General features: G+C 40.1%; 1 protein-coding gene across 2 annotated transcripts in view; it reads right to left on the bottom strand.

Moving 5' to 3' along the window:
- LOC124723116 (set1/Ash2 histone methyltransferase complex subunit ASH2-like) overlaps positions 1-26,152 on the bottom strand; it is a 199,982-nt gene that overhangs the window by 81,302 nt on the left and 92,528 nt on the right. For both annotated transcript variants that reach the window (XM_047248300.1, XM_047248299.1), the window contains 3 exons: positions 15,839-16,016; positions 2,354-2,550; positions 1,756-1,933 (listed from right to left, as the gene is read on the bottom strand). In XM_047248300.1, the coding sequence (XP_047104256.1) occupies positions 1,756-1,933; positions 2,354-2,550; positions 15,839-16,016 (553 nt within the window). The remainder of the gene's footprint in view (positions 1-1,755; positions 1,934-2,353; positions 2,551-15,838; positions 16,017-26,152) is intronic.

The following is a 26,152-nucleotide window of genomic DNA, read 5'->3' as shown; positions in this document are numbered from 1 at the left end:
AAAAACAATGATAATGTAAATCCCAGCTCACTTGTTCATCCACGAGACCCAGAAAGCAGTAGATACCGGCACCTAAGTTGATCCAGATCTGCACTGCTGCCTAATTAATAAAACATAAGGGTACAAAACATCAGACCAGCTGTGTGAGTAGACTGAAGAGTTCTCAATAACAGAACACAGTACCCCATTCTTAATGGCGAGAAATCTCCAGAAGTAAAAGTAATTTGAGGCACATTCCAAGGGAGTGTTATCGGACCATTACTTCTCACAATATACAAGGGGCGTTCAATAACTAAAGAAACAATTTTTTTTTCTAAAAATAAGTTGGTTTTATTCAGGATTCCTATACACCATATTATTCCCACTCTTTTGGCTACACAATCCTAGTTTTTAACATAATTTCAGTTCAAGGTGACAGCCTTACACCACCTTACTGGGTAGGCACGTATGCCCACATCGTACCACACTACTGGTTGACATTGGAGCCAACACCTTGCTGCATTTATAACCTCCCCATAGTTCATAATACTCTTTCCCGCACAGTGCATCCTTCATTGGGCCAAACAGATGGAAGTCTTCTATTGGGCAGTGAGGAACCCAGCGGGCATACACCTTTGAGTACCCTAACTGGTGGACAAGTGTGAGCACTACTAACAAAGGTGTCCAGTTGAGCAAGTAAGCTTTGGACTGTGAGCCATCAACCACCCTGAATGAGGGTGTCTGCACGTTCCAACACTGTAGAAGTCACATCAGTGTGCGGGCGGATAGTACAAGGGACATCGGACAGGTTTGCACGACCTTGTTGCGATGATGACTGATGCCTTGCCCAAAGACTCTCCATGCTTTTGTTCACTGCCAGGTCTCCATAGACATCCTGCAACCACCTTTGACACTATTTTAAAAGCCACGTGTAGCGCTGCCACTTATCGGAACTTCTTGAAACTATAGGGGATGAAACAAGAATATTCCACAACAAATTCCACATTTTTTTCAACCAAAATTGGCCAAGAAAAAAATTGTTGCTTTACTTACTGAATGCCACTCATATATAAATGATCTAGTGGATAACACCACAAGTTTCTGAGGCTTTTTGCAAATGATGCTGTTGTATAGAAAGAAGTCTTCAATGCTAGAAAATTCTAACAATATGCACGAAGACCTGCAGACGATAAACACTTGCTGCAAGGATTGGAAGTTGACCCTCAATATAAACAAATCTAACAGATTGTGTATAAATAGGAAGACACTCATTACTGTGTGATTGCTCAAGTGCAGAAGAATCAATGGAAGCATCACATCCATAAAATATCTAAGAGCAAACATATGGAGTATTTGAAGTGGAGAGATCACATTAAACTAATTACTGATAAGGAAGATGTCAGAAAGAAAGGTGTGGTCCACGCATGAAGGATGTAGTTTACAGTACCTTTGTCTGGTCAAAACTTTAATATCGTTCGTCAGTCTTGGACTCGTACCAGATAGGATTGATAGAGAAAATAGGTACAGAAAACTCCAAGAAGAGCAAAGCATTTCATTACAGGTTCACATAGTAAGAGCAAACACATCATAGAAATGCTAAGCCATCTCTAGTACTAGGGGTGTTCCAGTCACATGTGCAGATTGTAACTGTCAATTTTCAAAATTTTTGTGTGCAAAAAGTGATTTTATTACATTTTTTCCTCATTCTACATTTTCTGTTCAAAGAGTCATACTTGCATAGTGGCACAGGCATATTGCTTGCTGATTAATACTTACAGTGTGTTGCTCTAACCATACAGTAGCCTTTCTCTCCAGTGACAGCCAAGCGATCCTCTGAAATGTGAAGCTGTGGTGCCCGATCATGCAATGCTAACAACACTGTACTGGGGCTGACCACACGATAAAGCCATCCAGGTATTGGTTTACCAGCCCAGTCGCTACTCTCATCAAATTCCTAGAACAAGATGCAACTATTGAGACAAGCATTTGGCAACTCTTGACATTTATCTCATGAAGACTTTAATTTTAGAATATTATGCATTCTTCCTCGTGTCCACAGCAAACCACCAGATCTCGATACTGGAGTCTATATTACTATAAATTTAAGAATACATAACTGATCATCATTTTACACAGTCTTGTGAGTTACAAAAACTCTTGCACTTTACATATACAAAACTTTGTAACCCTCTGTTACTACAGCAATAGATTCTGAATTGATGTGTTTTAACTGCAACTAAAACGGGATGTCTCAGTTATTATGTACATTTATTTAGAAAAAAAAATTCCATCCCTTCAAGCATGTATTTTGGAGAGCAAGAAGTAATTTTCTGATAATTTCAGTACTGAACGAATAGCCACTTCATCCATTTACCTGCCGAAATGGAGCATGTGGGTCAGGTTCAGCTAAAATATAACGGTAACCATCTTTGTTGTACGGGTGTTCCAGAGGATAGCCATGTGCCGGAAGCTTTGGCGCTGCTGAATCACCACCACTTCTCCCTCGCTTAGAAGACTGGTCAGAAACTTTTCTTTTTGAGCTCCGACCTTTCACTCCAGTACCTGCTTGAACTACACAAATGCACAATTCAATAAACCTTAATATTTTAGCTAATATAAAAGTCATTCAGAAAATCACTCATTTTCATGGATTGACCTTTTTCCACCAAGATATTTGTGAGATGCAAATAGATCATTATTCTCACAATCAAAAATCCTATAGTGAGTCAACTGGCTCACTAATTAAAACTGCAAACATAAAAGGCCGAATTCACACGTAAGTGGTGCAGTGCAGACATTAGGTGCAGTCATGGTACTGTTTCATGCCATCTCTACACTAACAAATGAAGCAATCCACACAGAGGTGGCATGACTGAGACTCATTGCTTTGTGGTCTATGCCACGTCCATTTGCAGCCGAGAGTGGCGAACCGAAGCGCCATGTAGCAGAGGCATACGAGTTGTGTACTGTTGTTTTAATTAATCTGAAGTGTCAAAATGATTTAGAGTCTAACAAACTTTTGCTAAACAATAGAAAAGTATCCTTGATTATATGATCATAATAATCTAGGCTATTGCAATTGCAGTGTGCAAGATAAAGCAGGCACATCATCACTGGAGAACTAAACACAACAGATTATCCAATAAATCTCATTATTAATAATATAATAGAAGGAAACATTCCACGTGGGAAAAATTTTATATAAAAACAAAGATGAGGTGACTTACCGAACGAAAGCGCTGGCAGGTCGATAGACACACAAACAATATGTCTGCTTGTGTCTGTATGTGTGGATGGATATGTGCGTGTGTGCGAGTGTATATCTGTCCTTTTTTCCCCCTAAGGTAAGTCTTTCCGCTCCCGGGATTGGAATGACTCCTTACCCTCTCCCTTAAAACCCACTTCCTTTCGTCTTCCCCTCTCCTTCCCTCTTTCCTGATGAGGCAACAGTTTGTTGCGAAAGCTTGAATTTTGTGTGTATGTTTGTGTTTGTTTGTGTGTCTATCGACCTGCCAGCGCTTTCGTTCAGTAAGTCATCTCATTATTAATAATATTGTACATGATGCATAATTGAATCAATCACTGAATAATGTTGTAATTAACAAATAGTAAATTTTACAGGAGAACAGAAAAACTGTTTTCCGCTTACTTATTTGGGCTTTCTTCATGCAACCAGAGAATCTATGGTAAAACATCGTCCAGTAACATTTTTGGAACAGCTATTACATAATTGCTTACGTTATCTTTGGGAAAAAAGCACCTTTTTTATGTTACTGGATGAACAACATTGTATCTGTGCAGTTACGATGGTGTGCTGCTGAAACACACACTTTTCTGTAATACTTATTGCAGAAACTGAAACCTTATTTTGAGAAAGTGCAATGACTCTGGGCAAAACACAATGTTTATTGCGTACAAATTTGCAAAAGTAGCAGCAACCGCAAAACATACAGAAATATTTAATGCTATTCCTGCTGCAATTACATTAAACATGGACAGTCAGCATTACATTTTCTATTCTCAATCAACGGATCTTGCCAGTCAGTCATGTAAATCCACTATTCATTTGGTAGTTGCTCACAGAAATTCCATTTTTCAGCTGAGATATATTGGCATATGTCAAGTAAGACTTAAGTAAGACTTTCTTCTTGGCACTTTTTATTGGCAGAACTTTATGATACAAGACAGGGAAAACTGAAATGTTATTTAGCAGCAGATTTCTTTTCCCACATTTTGGCTTCTTTGCAGTGGTTTGAGAAACCCAAGGTTGCAGGATGCTATCACTTTCTTCCCTGCTGTGTAGTAGTGTCATCAACTGAAATTTTAACCAAACATACTCAGTTACTTTAAATGAGCTTCTATACAACACCCTTGGTCCTGTGCGCTAATATCCCTAAAGTTCTTTGATTCCATCTTGGAGACAAGGAAACCATTGTCTTTGGCATTAGCAATGAAGGGAATCCAATTGTCTGAATAATATACATGAAAGGATCCTTTGTTCCTCTCTATAAAGGAAAAATCTCTACTGCATGGTACACAACTGTGCCCTGTGACAAGGAATTTCTGGTCTATAGCAGTGAAATATTTACAGATGATCAAATTTTCGAAAATTGTCCTAATATTTTGAACATACCTCTCTAATACCCCTCTATATCTGAAATATTTAGGCTCACGTTCAAGTGAAAATAATTCAAAAAATGTGTTACAATCAAAACATTCCAGTTTTGATGAGATGTTTGCTTACTACATTAGAATTCCCAAATATTTAACATACAGCTACAACTTTTTGGCTACTTGAATCATGAGAAACATTTTTTCATAATGAGTTGGAATTACAACTTTGTTCCACTGACACTATCATGGGCAATTCACTTCTTTGTGAATTGGGTCTCAGTGAGCTTGGTACACTAGCTTTCTAGAGTAATACAGACTTGAATTTCAATCCATCAACAGTAACAAGATACATCTTTATCAAAATGAATTAATTATAACAGAAGGATAGACAGGGCATTCAACAAAGTGTCATCTTCCAACATTCAAAGGGCTCACTATAAACTTAAAATCCTTAAATCAACCTTGAAGTTGATTGCAGCTTTCTCTGATAGACAGCCCAGCAGAAAACATTCTGAAATAAAAAAAAGTGGGGAATACCCAGTTGTTGTTGAAGAAACATAATTCCTTCATCTCCAGCAAAGACATTGTTCTCATGCCAAAATAGCATGGCTATTAACACAAGAGGAATGGTCTCATGAAGGGGTATCTGATTTATTAAGTGTCAATGATAAAATAAATACATAAACAAATAAAAATAAAATACTACCACCTTTACTTTAACTTTAGACTCGTCAACCATCACTTAAGTGTCTTCGTATGTACCAACCCCTTTGCATTGTTTGAATGCCAGTAGTAATGGGTACACACTGTTTACACGTAATGCACATACAACAAGTGAAAGGTGCGCCAAGACAGCTGATGATGCATGACAATGTGCTCATTTCAGGGACTTGTAATTGCTCCAGTGTTTATGTAACAACACGCTAAACCTGCAGAGTTGTTCAGGAGGTAAAGAAGGTATCAAAAGTAAATATTATTAGTATGTTTCTTACAATGAGGTACAAATTGAAGCACCTGGCCACATTCATTCACTGCACCCTTCACCTCAGCTACTAAAAGACCTATCATCAAAATTGACATGCCTACTCAAACACAAATCAACACCATAATCACAAATACATGCTTCCCCAAGTGCAGTTGTAAGGCAACCACAACTTCCTTTTCATTAGCAAGAAGAGAAATTGGACCAAACATTAATGCTATCAACAAACCCCAAGCTACATCATGCCAGTTAACAAGGAAAACCCTGTAATGTCTGAAAATTAATAAATTAGCTCTAAACAATGTTCAGCATAGACAAGTGAATCCTGAGCAGCCAACTCACTGTTTGAACTCCATAACTGTGTCCAGGTGTGGGGGAGGAGCCGCATATTATGAAAGTGATCCACTTTACTGCTGATATATCCATTCCATAGTCCTCAGACCATCCATAAAGAAGGCCTGGATGCATATACAAACAAGTTTTGCTGTTTAACGTTGAACATACATTTTAACAGATTTTACTAGTTGTATACAAAGCTACTTAGATCTGAAAATGGATCTGTTTGGTCAAACATAGGAATTTTGCAAATTTGATGGTGGAACAAAGTCTAATGAAAACAATACTGTGTTCTAAAAGTACTGAACACACCTCCTTACAGAGACTTTTCTGTATATTATTCTTGGCACTTAATTTCACCTTGACAGTTGGAAGGAAGCTCAAATGAGTCCTGAGGAACAGTCCATCAAGGATTGATAGATCATTATCATGGAATGTTAGTACATCCTGAAGAGCACCAGACAAGTTTTTTATTGGTTGCCTGGAGTCAGCCCAAGCCTGACACTTCATGGCTGGCTCTCCACAAGGGTCACATCCCCAAAGGTAGCACTGCTCAGCAATTCCAAGGGAAGTAGTTCGGTAGTCTGGAGAAACAAATCTTCCATGCTTTACTCTAGGCTGCATCTTAATGACTGCCAGGCCAAGAGAACAGGAACATTTAAACCCCTCTCTGTAGATTTCATAAAAGACAAAAAGGCCATTATGAAATTAATGGTTAAGTTGTATTGTACTATCACCATAAGCTGATGCAACGTGGTTTTTCCATAATAATGCATAGTTCCTGTGTGAATAACTGTTACTCAGTTGGGTTCTCAAATGAGAAAAAAAAGGGGTGGGGCAGCTGTATCAACAAGTGTAAATTAATTTGCTAGTGCTAAGAAGTTGAAAAACTGCAAAGAACTATTCAGTACCTTGGTTGCTTCAATACCCTAAAATCATTTGTTGTATTTTGTTTAACAACAAAAGCTTACACTATTTTTGCAATGTACTCTGCTCGGCAAAAAAGTGAAGGACAAGGAGGGGGAGGGAGAAATACAATGTAACTTGACGGGTTAAGACTTCAGTGATTACAAAACAGAGTAAAATCACTACCAGCTGTGACCTGAAGTCATACCCATTTAGCCCCTCCCCCACATCATGATTCAAGGTGTTCCACTGTCATGCCTCTTCAAGACACTGGAAGAATGGGACCTCTCTCCAGGTCACCGCCATACTCACTGACAATGATAATCTGGGGCAATGCAGAATTACAATTCATTGCTGAACATAATAGACACCAGCCATCAACAGTTCATGCTTGCCAGTCACAGTACCACTTCAAAACACAGCCATTTGTGAATTGTTAATGGCAGCCGATGCATGGGACAGTAATTCCACAGTCCAGCTGCTGTTAGTCTCCAAAAAATGGTGTGGGATGACATACAATGTTGCAGGTCGTCTATTAATTGTTCACTGATGGCAGGCACAGAGGGAAAGGGTTAGGATGTAGTTGGTGCATAATAAGGCGATCATCCCTTGTGGACACTCCCATACAGACGACATAAGCATCCCTGGCTAGAGCAACAGCGGAAAGATTTGAAAGCAAATAAATCCCAAGGTCCGGATGGAATCCCAATTCGGCTTTACAGAGAGTACGCTATGGCTCGGCCTCTTACCTAGCTTGCATTTATTTTAAATCTCTCGCCCAGCACAAAGTTCCAAGCGACTGGAAAAAAGTGCAGGTGACTCGTATATAAGAAGGGTAAAAGAACAGACCCAAAAAATTACAGACTAAAATCCCCAACTTCAGTTTTCTGCAGAATGTTTCGAACATATTCTCAGTTTGAATATAATGAAATTTCTTGAGACTGAGAAGCTTTTGTCTGTGAATCAGTATGGTTTTAGAAAGCGTCACTCTTGCGAAACTCAGGTTGCCCTTTTCTCACGTGATGTACTGTGTCATATATTGACAACATAAGGACTTGTACGTTGTTACGCTGAAAGCTATTTGGAGCCATTAAGGGCACTCCAAGGTAGAAATTCAGAGAGACAGTGCAAAGATGAATAGTAACACCAGAGTCTACAAATTGCAGACACTCTGGGCAGCTGTCCCACGGGAGAAGTTTCACTTCAGAGAATTAACTGGTAACTCCATCCACCACCTAGACACTGTCATAAGGTGTCACTGTATAAGATGGCCATGAAAAGGCATGTCTCAGCAGAGGCAGCTAGTTTAATACTTCCTCCTGAGAACTGCAACGTCTGGGTTCACACAGGTGACAGGGCTACTACAGCATTCTCCACCCACTAAAGGATGGAGGGTGGGAACCAGTGCTGTGAAACACTGTTGTTGCTGGACATAATAGGAGTCACAGTGAAATTTAGCTTTCACTTTAATGTTGTTGACACCAAACTTGGAGTTTGTTAATGTAAAACCCAGAAGCATCCTTACCTACTCAGTAGGAGTAGGGAAAGAATCTAAATGTGGTTGGCCAGAGGCACCCTGGAGGTGCAGAATGACTCACCAGGTTGGCCAAAACTTGGAAGTTCCAATGGATTGGTGGGTCGACTACAGGAAGCGAGAAATGGTGCCCTGCCACGATTCTTTAAAATCCAATGTTTCTGCAATCAGAGGAAGTTCTCAGTGAGATCACTGGGACACCGACTCCACTTTGCTCGTGGCCAGCCTTGGTAAGCTCTGACATGTCTGTTTTCTCACTTGAAGTGCTGCTCTCAAGTTTGTACTTAACATGCTGTGAGTGTTCACCAATTCTGTTAGCACCTGCCCCTGTGGCTTCAGATGCTGACTTCTGTTGTGCAATCAACTGCCCCCTTTGCTTTTCTTAATGTTTAGAATTAGCCTTCAGTACAGTAGTTAGTCTGATCTCCAATAAATAGTGTCAATCAGATCCTGAATTCCACGAGTCTTCTGCTGCAAGCATCCCAAGCATCCTGTCGAGTCCCAGAATCTGTATATCCCGTAGATGACCTGTGACAGTGTTCGGTGCTGATCCAAATCATCATCCTGCCTTCACTGGGAATTTGTCTTCCTGCATTTGTTCCTCACTGCTTGGAAATTGGAGAATGACCACAAGCCCCCTAACTTCCCCGTCTTGTGTCGGGACACGACAACTGTGAACTATGGATGAAGGGCAACAGGCAGATTCCATATTTCTAGATTTCCAGAAAGCATTTGACATGGTGCCCCCATTGCAGGCTGTTAACGAAGGTCATGCATAGGGAGTGTGTTCACAGATGTAAGAGTGGCTCTAAGACTTCTTAAGTAATAGACCCCAGTCCGTTGTCCTCAGCAATGGTTGTTTATCAGAGACAAGGGTACCCCAGGGAAGTGTGATAGGACCGCTGTTGATTTCTGCATATATAAATTATTTGGTGGGCAGCAATCAGTGATTGTTTGCTGCTGATGCTGTTATGTACGGTTCTGTGTCGAAGTTGAATGATTGTAGGAAGACACAAGGTAACTTGGACAAACCTTCTAGTTGGTGTGATGAATGGCAGCCAGCTCGGAAAAATGTAAATTATTGCGGATGGCTATGAAGAACAAACCTGTAATTTTCAGATACTGTATTAGTAGTGTCCTGCTTGATACAGTCAAGTCATTTAAATATCTGGGCGTACGTTGCAGAGCAATAGGAAATGGAATCAACATGTGAGAACTGTGGTAGGGAAGGCAAACAGTCAACTTCTTTTCACTAGGAGGATTTTAGGAAAGTGTGGTTCAAATGTAAAGGAGACCGCATATAGGATACTGTTGCAACCTATTCTTGAGTACTACTAGTGTTTGGGATCCGTACCAGGTCAGATTGAAAGAAAGACATTGAAGCAATTCAGAGTCAGGCTGCTAGATTTCAAACCGGTAGGTTTGAACAACATGTTACGGAGGAGCTTGGGGAACTCAAATGGGAGTCCCTGGAGAGGTGGTGACGTTCTTTTTCAAGGATTACTACTGATAAAATTTAGACAACCTGCATTTGAAGCTGACTGTCAAACAATTCTATTGCTGCCAACATACTCTGCACGTAACGACCACGAAGATAAGATATGATAGATTAGGGCCCATATAGAGGCCTATAGGTAGTAGTTTTTCCCCCTCTTTATTTGCGAGTGCCCCAGGGGAGGAATAACTATTAGTGATACATGGTACCCTCCGCTAGACACCGTACGGTGGCTTGCGGAGTATCTAGGTAAATGTAGATATAGATGGTGGTAAGACATGGTCCACCAGAACCTTGACAATGCATATGCCTGTCTTCACATTCCCATGCAGTCCAGCACCGTGTCACTGTCACATTTGAAAAAAATCCGGATATTACACAATTCAACCAACCAGCCAAATGGAGGCCAACTGTCAGGTGCTAATAATGCTGTCCCACATGGATATGCAGCATCCGTGTGTCCTTCAGTGATCATTCAACGTATGGCACTGTTCATGACCCTTATATCCTGTACAAGGACTGCTAATATCACTAAACATGAATCATATCAACACGCTCTGGTGGAAGTTCTACCCATCAGAGAAAACTGCAACTCTAATCATTTAATCCTTTCGTTACAGCAGTCTACTCTGCTGCAGTGGCACCATTGACCACTGCAGTGTGCCGCAAACTGTGCACATTGCACATCTGTAAGCTGTTGCGCAGGTTACCTTATTTAAGTGTTACATAATAATATATTTGGAGATTTTAAAAGTATTACAAATAAAAATGCAATTTAGGATCATTTAAAAGATTCTTAATAATGTAATTCAATATGATAATAAATTTGGAAACAAGAGTCAACACACAAGCCCACATTAGTTTTTACTCTCGTACTTAGATTCTTGTTTTCTGTCATTTGCACTGCAAACAACATACCTTCTATTTCGGTTTCTTCCTACAGATTTGTAAAGCGAAGGAAAATGTCTTTCTGTTAACCTCAGTGGATGATCATTGCCTGTTGGATGTTGATGTTTTATACTTCGATGATACTTTTCCAGTACTTCCCTGATTAACTGCAATTGAAATTTTGCCGTGGATACCAGTTCTCTCCTCTTCTATTTTTATAAAGGCAATAGGGATTCCACACACAAATTTCCAGCAAGTGAAAGAAATATCTGATACCATTTCAGAGATTTGCGTGTTGATTCCACAGTGCATATAACCATGTCAGCTTTATCAAATGCACCCACTGAATTATTATAGTCCAAAACGCATATATGTTTTTGGATAACTTTTTCCCACCATGCTTGACAACTGTCTCAAATTCATCTGAGTGCATGGCAGAAAGCATTCAGACTTCTTTTTTATCCATCCACTTTGAGTATTAAGTTTTTGCATTATCAAGACATTGCCTGTCCTTCCTCTTTTTTAATCGTTCATCAATTTTAGGCATTTCTTTCCTTCTCTTTCTTATGGTCCTGCACACATCTGTGCAATTATTGTGTAGCATTCTAAATAAATCTGGACTGGAATACCAATTATCTACGTAAACGGTATGGCCCTTTCCTAAATAGGCCTTCATAACTGCTTCAATTATTGCTCCTGACTTTCCAAAATCCTTATTTTTGGTATCCACCAGGGTAGATGATCCAGCACAAATCCTGTCTCCAGTCAGAGAGAACAAAATATTTTATTCCAAATCTGTTTCTTTTTGACGGGATGTATTGTTTGAAAAACAGCCGCCCTTTATATAACAGTAAACTTTCATCTATGCACAGCTTTTGGAATGGTTGAAATAACTAATTTTTTTTCCTAATAAATCAATGACGTTCCGTATTTTGTACAATCAATCACTGGTAGAACAGACATGCAGCAACCGTAATAATTTGAAATAGTAGTCTCTAGCCATCACTTCTCTGAAAAATATCGCAATGCAGAAGTTTGTCTTTACTTCAGTACTTTACTCAAGATAATTTCTTGTTGCACGTAAATAAAGATGATATGGCAAAAAAATGTAGTTCAGCTACTCCAGTTCCTTCTGAATTTTTTATGTTACTATTACTCTTCCAAGAACAATACTGATTCGTTTCATTTGCAATTAACTCTACGACATCTTCAGAGACAAAAAGCTGAAAGTAACCCAAGATTTTCGTTATCTAGTTATGTTTACTTTAGTCCCTGAACTTTCTGATGCAAACTTTTGTATTTTACAAGCACGAATATTTTTTACATCCATATTTCACAGTCACTATTAATGGGTTCAATATTCTCCGCTTCTGATTCTGAAGTACTACATGCAGCTCTTCTTTTCTTAGTTTTTGTATGTGATGAACAATATGTTGATTTTCATTATCTGAATCATTTTCTGAATCAGTGAATCCGTTAGCGAACAGAATTCTTTTTGACCTCCTCTGTAGCATTCTGAAAGGGAGGTAAAATATTTTATAAAACAAACTTAACATAGCTACAAATACAATTTTCAAATGAATGTTACAAACCTTGAAAAAATTAATAACTGTTTTCCAGTCTCCTGCAATGCCTGAAGAAAGATTTATGCTGACACTGTGTATATACATTGCTCTTACACACACACATTTGCGCGTGGATGCCGGGAAACTGGGGCACTCGTAAACACAGGTCAGCGTGTGGATGTTGGCTAAATACAGCACTCGTACATACAGAGCACGGCGTGGACACCAGCAAACTACAGCGCTCGTACACACAGAACAATGTATGGGTGTCAGCTAAATACGGCCCTCGTAATGAAAGGTTAAGTACCCAATGATGGTGTATGTGCATGAAGTTACAGCGACATCCAACTATGTCTTCTGGGTGCTTCACTTTTTTTGTCAGGCAATGTATAAGAACAACTGTTTTCGTTGTTAAGTATGAAATTGTTCTACCAAAGTGCAAAGGGAAACAACATTATGTGACAGAAGTATTCAATTTCCTCTTCTGCTGATGGCACCCTCTACTATAAATTAACAGGTTACGTTTAAACATAAAAACTTTGTTAGTCATCCAAAGCTGCCACTTGATTCTTCTACTGCCATTTATTTTCTTGAACCTGCAGCTCTGTTCCAGTCTCATCAAAATCTACTCCAAATTTTTATTTCTCCATTACTACCACATTATTTTTCTTCTCCATCTCTCTCAACAGTTGAAGTTATTTCTACAGCTAAAGAAACAAGAACTAAAGGTCACCAGTCTCCTCATCTTTTTCGACTTCACTCCTGTGCATCACATCTGCCAGCAAGGCAGCAAGTAAGCATTATTTCATATTTGCAGGAAAATTAAGTTCAATTCCTGTACTTTCTGATTTTTTAAAGGATGTCTCAAGAGCAGGATTTGAAATACCAACTATTTTAACGATACACCACAACTTTAAATTTCATTTGTCCTTCATTCTTGTGGTGTAGAAGCTGTTGTTTTTGTATTGGTGCAATGGTCAACATAGTGCAAAACTCTAACCAATGTCCTGGGCCCAATGCTTCTTGCAAAGAGCTTACGCCTTCAGACTTTTTTGTATCACTTTCAGTGAGTACTGTATCACCACTCTTTTCCTTAGTAGTAGACCAAATTCATTAAAACAGTAAGCTGCGCCTGCCCATTCAAAGTTATGATACTAAACCTTTACTGTAAGACCTTTAAGGTAATATCCTTGCTGAAACAGACTTAACTACACTAACAATCACTAAATTAACAAAATTTAACTTCAGTATTCGCAACAGCAGAAATTTACACTCTTTTCATAGATCAACATTCAGTCATGTATAGAAGCTAGAGCCACAACAAGAATTTATGTTCAAATAATGAAGGACAGGTGCTCCTTAAGAACAGTTTTTCAATGTATAACAACAGTACCACACTACTGAGATGATTTCTGTATTATTGATTTTTCTCTTTTTCTATTACTTTTGGATCATCCAATAATGAGAACTGAGAGCAAAGGACACTATTACAATGAGTGTACGTACTCTGGTAATCATATCCACATAGCTGGATGCTACACTGATGAATTGAAACACTGACCACTGCTCACCAAGCGATTGAATGCCAACAGGTTCCATTGTGCACACTTAATGCAGTAAGAAACATATATAGAGCAGAGCAGAGAGAGAGAGAGAGAGAGAGAGAGAGAGAGAGAGAGAGAGAGATGTGGAATCATTCGAGCAATGTTTCCACAGCAGATGCCCCATATGTATTCCCATGTTGACCCTACAACACCACCACTTAAAACTGAAGTGGGCATGGGAACAAAGACTGGATTATGGATCAAAAGAAATGTTGTCTGATCAGATTAATAATGTTTCTTGTTGCATTGCAATTGTCAATGTCTAGATAAATTTGATGTCCTCCCCTAAAGATGACGTCTTCCACCAGGATAACTGTCCATGTCACAAGGCCAGAAAAATCCTATAGCGGTTTAAGGAGACGACAGTCAACTCATGATGTCTTCGTCACCAAATCTGTCTGCTCTGAACCCAATGGAACACATCTAGGACACTATTGAGCATCAGTTCTGCATCCAAAAACCACTGGCCCATAATTTACAGGAAATGCACATACCCCTGAAAACTACCATGGTCTTATCGAATACACAGCATGCACAATCACTGCATGTTCCAAAGATAGTCATTGTTTTGGCTCATAACTGTATTTTATTGTACCAAGAATGAACATGATACACTATGTGATCAAAAGTATCCGGGCACCTGGCTGAAAATGACTTACAAGTATGCGGCACCCTCCATCGGTAATGCTGGAATTCAATATTGTGTTCACCCACCCTTAGCCTCAATGACTGCTTCCACTCTAGGCATATGTTCAATCAGGTGCTGGAAGTTTTCTTGGGGAATGGCAGCACGTTCTTCAGAGTGCTGCACTGAGGAGAGGTATTGATGTCGACCGGTAAGGCCTGGCATGAAGTCGCCATTCCAAAATATCCCGAAGGTGTTCTATAGGACTTAGGTCACAACTTTGTGCAGGCCAGTCCATTACAGGGATGTTATTGTGTAACCACTCCGCCACAGGCCATGCATTATGAACAGGTGCTCGGTCTTGTTGAAAGATGCCATTGCCATCCTCGCATTGCTCTTCAACAGTGGGAAGCAAGAAGGTGCTTAAAACATCAGTGTAGGCCTGTGCTGTGATAGTGCCACGCAAAACAACAAGGGGTGCAAGACCCCTCCATGAAAAACACAACCACACCGTAATACCACCGCCTCCGAATTTTACTGTTGGCACTACACACATTGGCAGATGATGTTCACCGGGCATTCACCATACCTACACCCTGCCATCCGATCGCCACATTGTGTACCATGATTCATCTCTCCACACAATGTTTTTCCACTGTTCAATCGTCGAATGTTTACACTACTTACACCAAGTGAGGCATCATTTGGCATATATCGGCGTGATGTGTGGCTTATGGGCAGCCGCTCAACCATGAAATCCAAGTTTTCTCACCTCCCGCCTAATTGTCAAAGTACTTGCAGTGGATCCTGATGCTGTTTGGAATTCCTGTATGATGGCCTGGATAGATGTCTATTACACATTACGACCCTCTTCAACTGTTGGCGGTCTGTGTCAGTCAACAGACGAGGTCAGATTGTACGCTTTTGTGCTGTATGTGTCCCTTCACGTTTCCACTGCATTATCACATTGGAAAAGGTGGACCTAGGAATGTTTAGGAGTGTGGAAACCTCATGTACAGACGTATGACAAGTGGCACCCAAGCACCTGACCAAGTTTGAAGTCCGTGAGTTCCATGGAGCACCACATTCTGCTCTCACGATGTCTAATGACTACTGAGGTCGCTGATATGGAGTACCTGGCAGTAGGTGTTAGCAAAATGCACCTAATATGAGAAATGTATGTTTTTGGGGGTATACAGATACTTCTGATTACACAGTGTATAACATCTGTAACATAGCTCCGAATGATTCTGCAATATGAGTAGTAGAGATATTTTTTTAATCGTTTTTAACAGTAATACTATGAATACCTGGCTGAATTCCAGAATCTGTGATCTTCAAGTGACCACCACGAATCATTGCCTCATAGTTTGGCTTTATATTTGTCAGCTCCAAACCCAACAGGCCATATAATAAGTCATTTCCATCATCAGAAGATTCTTCACATGTGAAAAGTGAGCCTACATCTTTGGTCAATGCTCGTTGTATCTGAAAATCATCACAGGAAACAATAATTTAAAAACTATCCAGTAATTTTGATTCAGGACAATTTCTTCAAAAAGGCACAGCCTGCCACCTGTCGACTTCTCATCCAACACATTAAGCTGACACACAACATAGCACTGTAAAAGGATCCTTGAGCAAATAAATAACTCATACTAAGAATTTTGTGACAACAGAAATATACCATAAATATCTTAGTTTCAAAAGGTACAAACTGCAAAATAAGTGGTGCATAACAATGAAAAAGTAATGAACACACAGTAGTTTTTGATTAGTGGTCATAGTGGTATCAACACTAAAGATGGTACAGTAGGCTGAAATGCTGAATCTAATACGAGAAAACATTACTGTTCCTTCTTTTAATCATTGCACCAACAGCGAAATGTCAGATATTGAGGTAGGTAATCACAGAACAGAATTCCGTGAAAAAGCATCTGAGTGTTGTTTCTTAAGTCTGGTAAAAATCAAGAAAAAATGTTTGTTTCATAAACAACTCACCTTACTTCTCAACACAGATTCCTTTGAGATATATACAGTTGGTCCAACAATCCTGCAGCTTTTTCATCCCATCGAAAAAATAGGTTCTGAAAAATACTTGTTGACTGCAACTATCACTTCCTCGTTTGATGAAACTTCTTTCCAGCAAGCCAAAGTTCCAAGTTAGAGAACAGGAGCAAGTCCCTTGGAGCTAAGTCTGGTGAATAGCGTGGATGAGGAACAAATTCAAAGCCCAGTTCATGCACTTTCATCATTTTTATCACTGACGTGTGGGATGGTATGTTATCCTTGTCGAAGAACACCTTTTTGTGTGTCAACCTTGGTCTTTTCTGAGCCAATGCAAGTTTCAAATGATCCAACAATGAAGCACAATAGGGTCCAGTTATGGGTCTTCCTTTTCCAAATAATCTTGGTATTTTTCCTGGCGGGGAAGTGGCCGTCGGCTTACTAGCTAACAAAATGGTCTTTGCCTTCAATGGTGTACTTTCATCAGCCTTTGTCAACTGTTTTAACTGCCATTTTGACTATCGTGTGGAATGATGGATCCAGGTTTCATCAACCGTCACAAATCAGCACAAAAAGTCTTGTGGATTGTGATTAAGCATTACCAGACATTGTGTTGAAATGTTGTACCAAGTGCACTCTTGGTTGACTGTGAGCAATCACAGCATCCACCTCACACACAGCTTCCTGTTAGTCAATTCTCCATGCAGGATACTATGCACTCACCAAGTTGAGATGCCTACAGTTTTAGCAATCTCAGGTATTTTTATTCGATGGCTTTGCAGTACCACAGCATGGATTTTGTCAATAGTTTCCTTTGTGGCGACTCATTTTGTCAATAGTTTCCTTTGTGGCGACTCATTTTGTCAATAGTTTCCTTTGTGGCGACTCATTTTGTCAATAGTTTCCTTTGTGGCGACTCATTTTGTCAATAGTTTCCTTTGTGGTGACTCATTTGGACGGCTGGAGTGTGCTTTCTTTTCAGTGCTTATCCTACCACATTTAAATTCATTAACACAAAAGTAAATGGTCTTCAATGATGGAGAAGAGTCCCTGTGAACTTCATACAAATGTTTTGATTTGTGCAGCAGTACAACATTTCAAAAGAAAATGTTTAGTAACAGCATGAAACTGAATTTCTCCATTTTCAACTGCAGTCAACACACTGACCAATTCAGACGGCTCCACACCAGTAAAGGAAACAAAAGAAAAATTTGGAGTAGGAATTAAAATCCATGGAGAAAAAATAAAAACTGAGGTTCGTCGATGACACTGTAAATCTGTCAGAGACAGCAAAGGACCTGGAACAGTAGTTGAATGGAATGGACAGAGTCTTGAAAGGAGCATATAAGATGAACATCAACAAAATCAAAACGAGGATAATGGAATGTAGTCTAATTAAGTCAGGTGATGCTGAGGGAATTAGATTAGGAAATGAGGCACTTAAAGTAGTAGATGAGTTTTGCTATTTGGGGAGCAAACTAACTAATGATGGTCGAAGTAGAGAGGATATAAAATGTGGACTGGCAAAGGCAAGGAAAGCATTTCTGAAGAAGAAGATTGAGTATAGATTTAAGTGTCAGGAAGTCGTTTCTGAAAGTATTTGTATGGAGTGTAGCCATGTATGGAAGTGAAACATGGATGATAAATAGTTTGGACAAGAACAGAGTAGAAGCTTTCGAAATGTGGTGCTACAGAAGAATGCTGAAGATTAGATGGGGAGATCATGTAACTAATGAGGTGGTACTAAATAGAACTGAGGAGAAGAGGAGTTTGTGGCACAGCTTGACTAGAAGAAGTGATCAGTTGGTAGGGCATGTTCTGAGGCATCAAGGGATCACCAATTTAGTATTGAAGTGCAGCGTGGAGGGTAAAAATCATAGAGGGAGACCAAGAGACGAATATACTAAGCAGATTCAGAAGGATATAGGTTGCAGTAGGTACTGGGAGATGATGAAGTTTGCACAGTATAGAGTAGCATGGAGAGCTGGACTGAAGACCACCACCACCACCACCACCACCACCACCACCACAACAACAACAACAACAACAAATATAACATTCACTGCTAACCCTTCACTATTACTACACCATTAGCGATGACCCACCCTGGATTCACACAGATAACAGTAAGTTTCTACAGCCAGATGAGTTGTCTGGCTTACGATTAGAGGTAATAAATTCAATACACAGACCTTCCTCATGAATCAGTTTATCTACTAGTGAAACGGTCTCAAAATTCCCAGAATAGTTTCCGAGATCATCCCTCACATACAGGCAGAAAAATGCTGTGGGGACTTTAATTTATATGAGGATGTGTAGATGATCGGCATGCCCAACCGTTGTGTGTGTAGCGGCAATGGCAAGAGTCTTCAGTTATACTAGTGTACACCCTCTCTCCTTTCTATGCTGGTAGAGTCCACTTGTACCTGAAAAGATTCAAGCGGCATGTTTACACACTTCTGAACGGGCAGCGGGAAGACTCGCAAGCCGAGGCTCCAAGCGTATGGAGATGGTGGATTCGGAGATGATATCACAGGACCCATTGGCAAATTTATAAAATTTATAAAGCTCATTTCTGATCTCTAATGCAGACAGCCACTATTTGGGTGTTGTAGGTCACTTTTGCTACCACGGGCTCTCCTTGGCCCTTTGTCTTTGATAATGGTCAGCAGTTTGTCTTGTGGAAGTTAGCAGATTTCTGCATATGCAATGAATGGTATTCAGCATCTCACTACTGCCCCGTTTCACCCAGCTTCCAATCTGAAGGTGGAGCGATTCACATTTGAAACTCCAATGAAAAAGTTCATATGACTCATTCCGCGACTACTCACTGTCTAGTTTGCTTGCCACGTACCAGGTGATGCCAGTTAACAGGTGCAGACCAGTGTAGCATTCGCATGGGCACCAGCTGCAAGTACTTTTGGATTTGTTGCACCCAAAATCACATGCCTCCCAACAGTCATAGTCCCCTCATTTTTATCACAGGGCTGCCAATTGGACCTGGTGTACTGGTGGGCCACAAATGTCAGTATTTATTCGTGGTGGCTGTCTGTGAGGAACAGCTGACCCATCATTCGAATCCGACCAGCAGGGCCTCTGCCACTGCCCCAGCAGCGAGGACGGTCACAGGATTGGTCCTGTGGAAGGCCTCCATTTGTGGCAGTATGCACACCTGCTGCCACCCCTTCCATGCCTGTCACCGTCCTATCTTCAACTGCAGACTGGGGCATGAGAAGAGATTGCACCCTTGACTGTCAATTTGAAGCCCATGGACCTAGCGTTCCAAAGATCCCCTCCTCTCATTTGCCAGTGGTCGAGTCCCTGATCTCATGAATGGCAGTGGACTAACCCCAGCCTCGACAATCTTCCACCCTTCCAGTGGAGCTAGCTGCATTGGCATTGCCTCCTTTGGTGGTCCATCTGTAGTTGAGGGATGTGTTGCCCTAGCCAGTTTTACAACAGCAGTTGCAGCAGAAGCCAGGTCATTTCCAGCCCTATGTGGGCTTTTCATGGAAGAGGGATTTAGTATCCCCGCTACAGGACATTGAGATGGATGCAGATGAGCTGGCATGATTATCGAAGTGGAACAGTACAGAACCCTGTCCCAGGGTGTGCATGTGAAGTGCAGCATGTAATTCTGTCAATGAAGGAAAATTAGGGGACAAAATTCATGAAGCTGCAGATTTCTGTACAGTGGTATATGGGACTGCCATGAACAACATACTAAATATCCTGAGTGTTAGTGTAGAGGGCATATGAAGGTCACTTTTTGTTTTTCTTGACTAACTCTAAAGCCAGAGCTTCTAGCAACAAATGTTTCCCAGTATAAAACTAAATCACATTAAATTTCCTACAATAAATGCCTTATTCATTTTTTCTCTAGTTTCCACGTTACAGGTGATAGAAAAATTGCAAATTATTGAAAATAGTATTTACTGGAATAAAATTAATGCTTAGTGTTAATGAAGTGGGTTAAGAACAAATATTAAATGTGCATACCACATCTAAGGGGGTAGAACTGTATTAAGGAATAAATTGTGTTCTTGGGAGTGTATTGGAGTGGATGCAGGATGGGCGGAGTCGAGGAATTGAAAGGGGGGGGGGGGGGAGGAGGAGGGGAGAGGGGGGAGTAGATGCATGAGGGAAGGCCAGTTGCCAGAACATGGTCATACATTTCCCCCTCCTAGGGTCTGCAAACTGAAGAGTGAGCAGGTGAGTCCCCAATCTTGCTATTTCTCAATGTCAAAAGAAACAGCTACAGGGTGTTTCAGGTAGCTATACCAATGCTTCCACAGCTTGCCTTATCAATTACTGCCAACACAGTGCATGGAGATGTCCTTGGAGAATTTATTTTCCAGGACGTTTGTTAACACCACATGTAATGCAATGTTTGGTACTAATAATACTAACGTAAGAAATGCATATGGACAGAATTTATACAAACAACAGCTGGGACAGGGTTCTGTACTGTTCCACTTTGATAACCATGCCAGCTCATCTGCATCCATAGCACCCACTGCTAGAGTGAAACTTTATTCTCCGTAACTGTGAGGTTACTCCCCCTACCATGAGAACTGCTTCCTTTTCAGTATACCTCACCAGTATTTCCTGCCCAATTATCTTATGTGAGTAGACAAAAATAGACTCATGAGCTCATGTTTATACAGGGTGTTACAAAAAGGTATGGCCAAACTTTCAGGAAACATTCCTCACACACAAATAAAGGGAAGATGTTATGTGGACATGTGTCCGGAAACGCTTAATTTCCATGTTAGAGCTCATTTTAGTTTCGTCAGTATGTACTGTACTTCCTCGATTCACTGCCAGTTGGCCCAATTGAAGGAAGGTAATGTTGACTTCGGTACTTGTGTTGACATGCGACTCATTGCTCTACAGTACTAGCATCAAGCACATCAGTACGTAGCATCAACAGGTTAGTGTTCATCACGAACGTGGTTTTGCAGTCAGTGCAATGTTTACAAATGCGGAGTTGGCAGATGCCCATTTGATGTATGGATTAGCACAGGGCAATAGCCGTGGCGCGGTACATTTGTACGGTGTCTTAGGGAACACGGAACATTCCAGCCTATGACTTGCGACTGGGGAAGACCTAGAACGACAAAGACACCTGTAATGGACGAGGCAATTCTTCGTGCAGTTGACGATAACCCTAATGTCAGCGTCAGAGAAGTTGCTGCTGTACAAGATAACGTTGACCACATCACTGTATGACGAGTGCTACGGGAGAACCAGTTGTTTCCGTAGCATGTACCGCGTGTGCAGGCACTATCAGCAGCTGATTGGCCTCCACGGGTACACTTCTGCGAATAGTTCATCCAACAATGTGTCAATCCTCATTTCAGTGCAAATGTTCTCTTTACGGATGAGGCTTCATTCCAATGTGATCAAATTGTAAATTTTCACAATCAACATGTGTGGGCTGACGAGAAACCGCACGCAATTGTGCAATCACGTCATCAACACAGATTTTCTGTGAACGTTTGGGCAGGCATTGTTGGTGATGTCTTGATTGGGTCCCATGTTCTTCAACCTACGCTCAATGGAGCACGTCATCATGATTTCATACGGGATACTCTACCTGTGCTGCTAGAACATGTGCCTTTACAAGTACGACACAACATGTGGTTCATGCACGATGGAGTTCCTGCACATTTCAGTCGAAATGTTCGTACGCTTCTCAACAACAGATTCGGTGACCGATGGATTGGTAGAGGCGGACCAATTCCATGGCCTCCACGATCTCCTGACCTCAACCCTCTTGACTTTTATTTATGGGGGCATTTGAAAGCTCTTGTCTACGCAACCCCGGTACCAAATGTAGAGACTCTTTGTGCTCGTATTGTGGGCGGTTGTAATACAATACGCCATTCTCCAGGGCTGCATCAGCGCATCAGGGATTCCATGCGACGGAGGGTGGATGCATGTATCCTTGCTAACGGAGGACATTTTGAACATTTCCTGTAACAAAGTGTTTGAAGTCATGCTGGTACATTCTGTTGCTGTGTGTTTCCATTCCATGATTAATGTGATTTGAAGAGAAGTAATAAAATGAGCTCTAACATGGAAAGTAAGCGTTTCTGGACACATGTCCACATAACATATTTTCTTTCTTTGTGTGTGAGGAATGTTTCCTGAAAGTTTGGCATTACCTTTTTGTAACACCCTGTATAGTAGAATTATTTTGTTTAGTGAATGAGTATATTTGCAGTTGTGTGAGCTTTAATGTAAAATATGTTCCTGTAATCGATGGCTGAGAATTGTTTAATATGTAACTGTGAGGTTGACAGTGACCTGTGCAGTGTTGGTGGGGAAGGGATTGGATTGATAAATGTGGCACCTTACTGCTGTCTCTCATTGATAGCATATTGAAAGCCACGTCATTGTGTTAAAGTCAATTGGTGGTGTGTCAATGAATGATTAGAAAGTTACTACACTTCTCTGTGTTATTGGTAGACTGTATAAATCTTTTTCCATTAAGGAATTACTGGCACTTAGAGAGTGGACTACAATGAGTGGAGCCACTTACCACACATCCCTGTAGTATTAATGCACATTGTGAAAATTAAACATCCCCGGGCATGTCTGCATACTGCATCCCCAGTGATTCATAAGGCACACTGTGGATGGTCAGTATAACTTTGTAAAACACACTGTAGTTGCTTCTTGTGATGTAGTGGGACAGGTAGAGGGGGAATCACCTGACTTATCTTCAGTTTGCAGAGCTATGAAGGAATTAAGTGCATATGGTTTTAGCAGCAAAAATCGAGTAATGTGCCAATCAATGGACCACCTCTTCATGCAAAATCTAATGAATTTGCTTGTCTGTTGGGAAATCCAAACTTCAATTGTTCTACACCTTGGGTACAATGTCTCTCAGCTCACCACGATATTATTGCTGGGAAAATTTGTGGCAAAGTTGTCACTATCTCTGATGGTCTAACAAATGAGTTGCTATCAAATAAGTGGCCTGTTTAGTGTGATGGTTACAAGCCAGATGATATATGCCATGCAGATGAAACTGACTTGTTTTACAACATGAAACCAGTTAAGTAACTGAAATTTAAAGGTGAACAGCGTTTGATTGGGAAAATGTCTAAGACAAGAATAACAGCTACGGCTGCTGCAAATATGACAGGATCAAGTACAGAAAAGTTTTTGGTGTTTAGAAAATCGAGAAAGTCTGTTTTATAAACATTCACTCCTTAAATGTAGTTTATGACGTATTACTTTTTTCAAAAGTGGTTGCATAACTGGGACCCTCAGCTGATATCAAAAGAAATGGACAATTATTCTCCTCATCAATAACTTCCCTGTTCATCCAGCAATAGACAATCTGCAGTGCATAAAGCTTATGTTTTTACCGTCAAACGTCACTTAAGTTCTACAACCAATGGACCAAGGAGTTATAAAATCTCTGAAAATGCAATACAGAAAACTTCACCTGATGAAAATGTTAACAAAATATAGAATAAGGTGAGGAAAAAGTATTCAATGTTCCTTACACAGTTTTAATTATGTCGGAAACGTGGGAAAATGTCACTCAAAAGACAACTGCCAATTTCTTAAACATGCTAGATTCACAGATCTTTTTCACAATCGCAAGGTGAGGGATAATGAGGATGACATTCCTCTCGTAGAATTAGTGCAAGAACTTCTTCCATATTTGTCAACTTGTGAAATAAAGGACTTCGCCCAGGTTGACACAAATCTTACTGTATACGCCTCAGCAAGTGAAGAACGAATTTTAACTAACCTCCAAAGCCAACACATGGTTGACAGACATGAAAATGAAAAAGAGCAGTTTGTTGTGCCATCACTTAACAAAGTTCTCAGCTCAGTGAAGGTTTACAAAAATTTCTGATTTTCAAAGAAGAGTTTAATACAAATGACAATAATAAGGCTTTAAAATGAACAAAGATTACTGATTATCTTACATATGGCAGTATACTGTGGTATTAGTTACTGTAATGCATTTTAAAGTTAAAGTAAATGGTTAAAAAATTAAACAGTCTCTGCTGCGACTTTAAAAAGTTGAAAATTGAATTTCAATATGCGTTATTTTTTCAAAGTAGAGAAATGGAGTAATTATTGATGTTTTGTGGTTGTGTATTTTGGATCTTTTCAATGTCTTAGGTACAGCACATCACATTTCACAACATTTTAAAGTGAAACATGGAGAAAGTTTAGGCCTCTGTGTAATACTGTTTTATTTTATTCTTAATTTCTGTAATACAGAAACTGGAAGTTGTGTTGCCATGACTATTTATGATGTCAATAATGGTATTAATTCAGGCATAAGAGCTGATTGTTACAAATCCACATCATCATCATCTTGGTACCTTTAACTTGCTTGGTTGACTGTTTATAGGCCATTGTTCTAATAACCTGGTGTTACAATTACCCCAGTTGCCCCCCCCCCTCCCCCCCATTTTGCTCTTGTACAGTATCATATTATTTTAAAGGTTCTTTTTAGGTGCTGGTAACATCCCATGTGTTAAAACAATGAGGGACTACTGTGCCTTCAATACAATAGCAAAGGAAAACTGAGGTAATGGAACAATTAGCAGGGATAGATGTTATAGTAGCAGACGAGACCACTGACAGAAGAGGCCGTTGTGTTTTTGCTGTTTTGTTGAGAACTACTGAAGCTTGGAATGAGCAGAAACTTTTTGTGGCAAGTGCAAAAGTTCTCGATGCAGCGAACTTGACACAATGTGCTTGTGCTATTTTGAGGGCTCTTCAAACATATAATATACAGTATGATAATGTTAAGGCAGTAGCGAGTGACAGTGCTAGGTATATGAACAATAATAGGTGATAATTTAATCCATGTTCAATGCTGGGCACATAAAATTAATCTAATTGCTAACATTTATTCCAACGAACTTAATAAGTTAAATACTACAATCAGTTATTTAAAGAGTGCTGTTTTATACACCAGAAAGAGGAAACATTTATATTTGCAGTTTCTTAAAGAAAAAAAATAGAAATCCAAAGGTTTTTCCTCTTCCAGTTTTAACACGATGGAACTCTTGGCTCTCCACAGCCATCTAAGTAGCAGAATATTTTGCGGTAATGATTGAATTCTTACGCAGTGATGATATGCGAGAGCTGTCGAATGTAGGCATTGAGTATATTATTTACTTCACTGTCAGATAATGATGTAACTAGGATTCTTTCAGAGGCCATGTTTGTTAAAGGACATACCGGAGACTACATGAGCATGGCTGTCTTCTTAGAGACTTCAAAGCATCCAATTTCACATGAACTTTATTCAAAGTTGAAGCATCTTGAATTAAGCTTCAGTATTGTGGCAAAAGGAATATTTGGCAATGAAACCAGTGAGATTTTAAAAATGATAAAGAGGTAAGTTTTTCAGGCAGAAATTAAGGAAGGATTGAAGCGAACTGGACTGCACCTCCAGTTTTCAAAGCCTTGGATTCTTGTTTTGATCCAAGGACTATAATTCTCAATCCTGTTAATTCCGAAATGGCCAGGATCTTGCAATCTGTAGCTGGGATGACTGTTCTTAGTACTGCTGGTATTCTGAAGGGGTATCAATCTCTCCAGAATTTTGTTCAAAACCACATGTCAAT

Source organism: Schistocerca piceifrons, chromosome X, assembly GCF_021461385.2.
Source record: "Schistocerca piceifrons isolate TAMUIC-IGC-003096 chromosome X, iqSchPice1.1, whole genome shotgun sequence".
NCBI classification, from domain to species: Eukaryota; Metazoa; Arthropoda; class Insecta; order Orthoptera; family Acrididae; genus Schistocerca; species Schistocerca piceifrons.
This window is presented reverse-complemented; position numbering and strand designations above follow the sequence as displayed.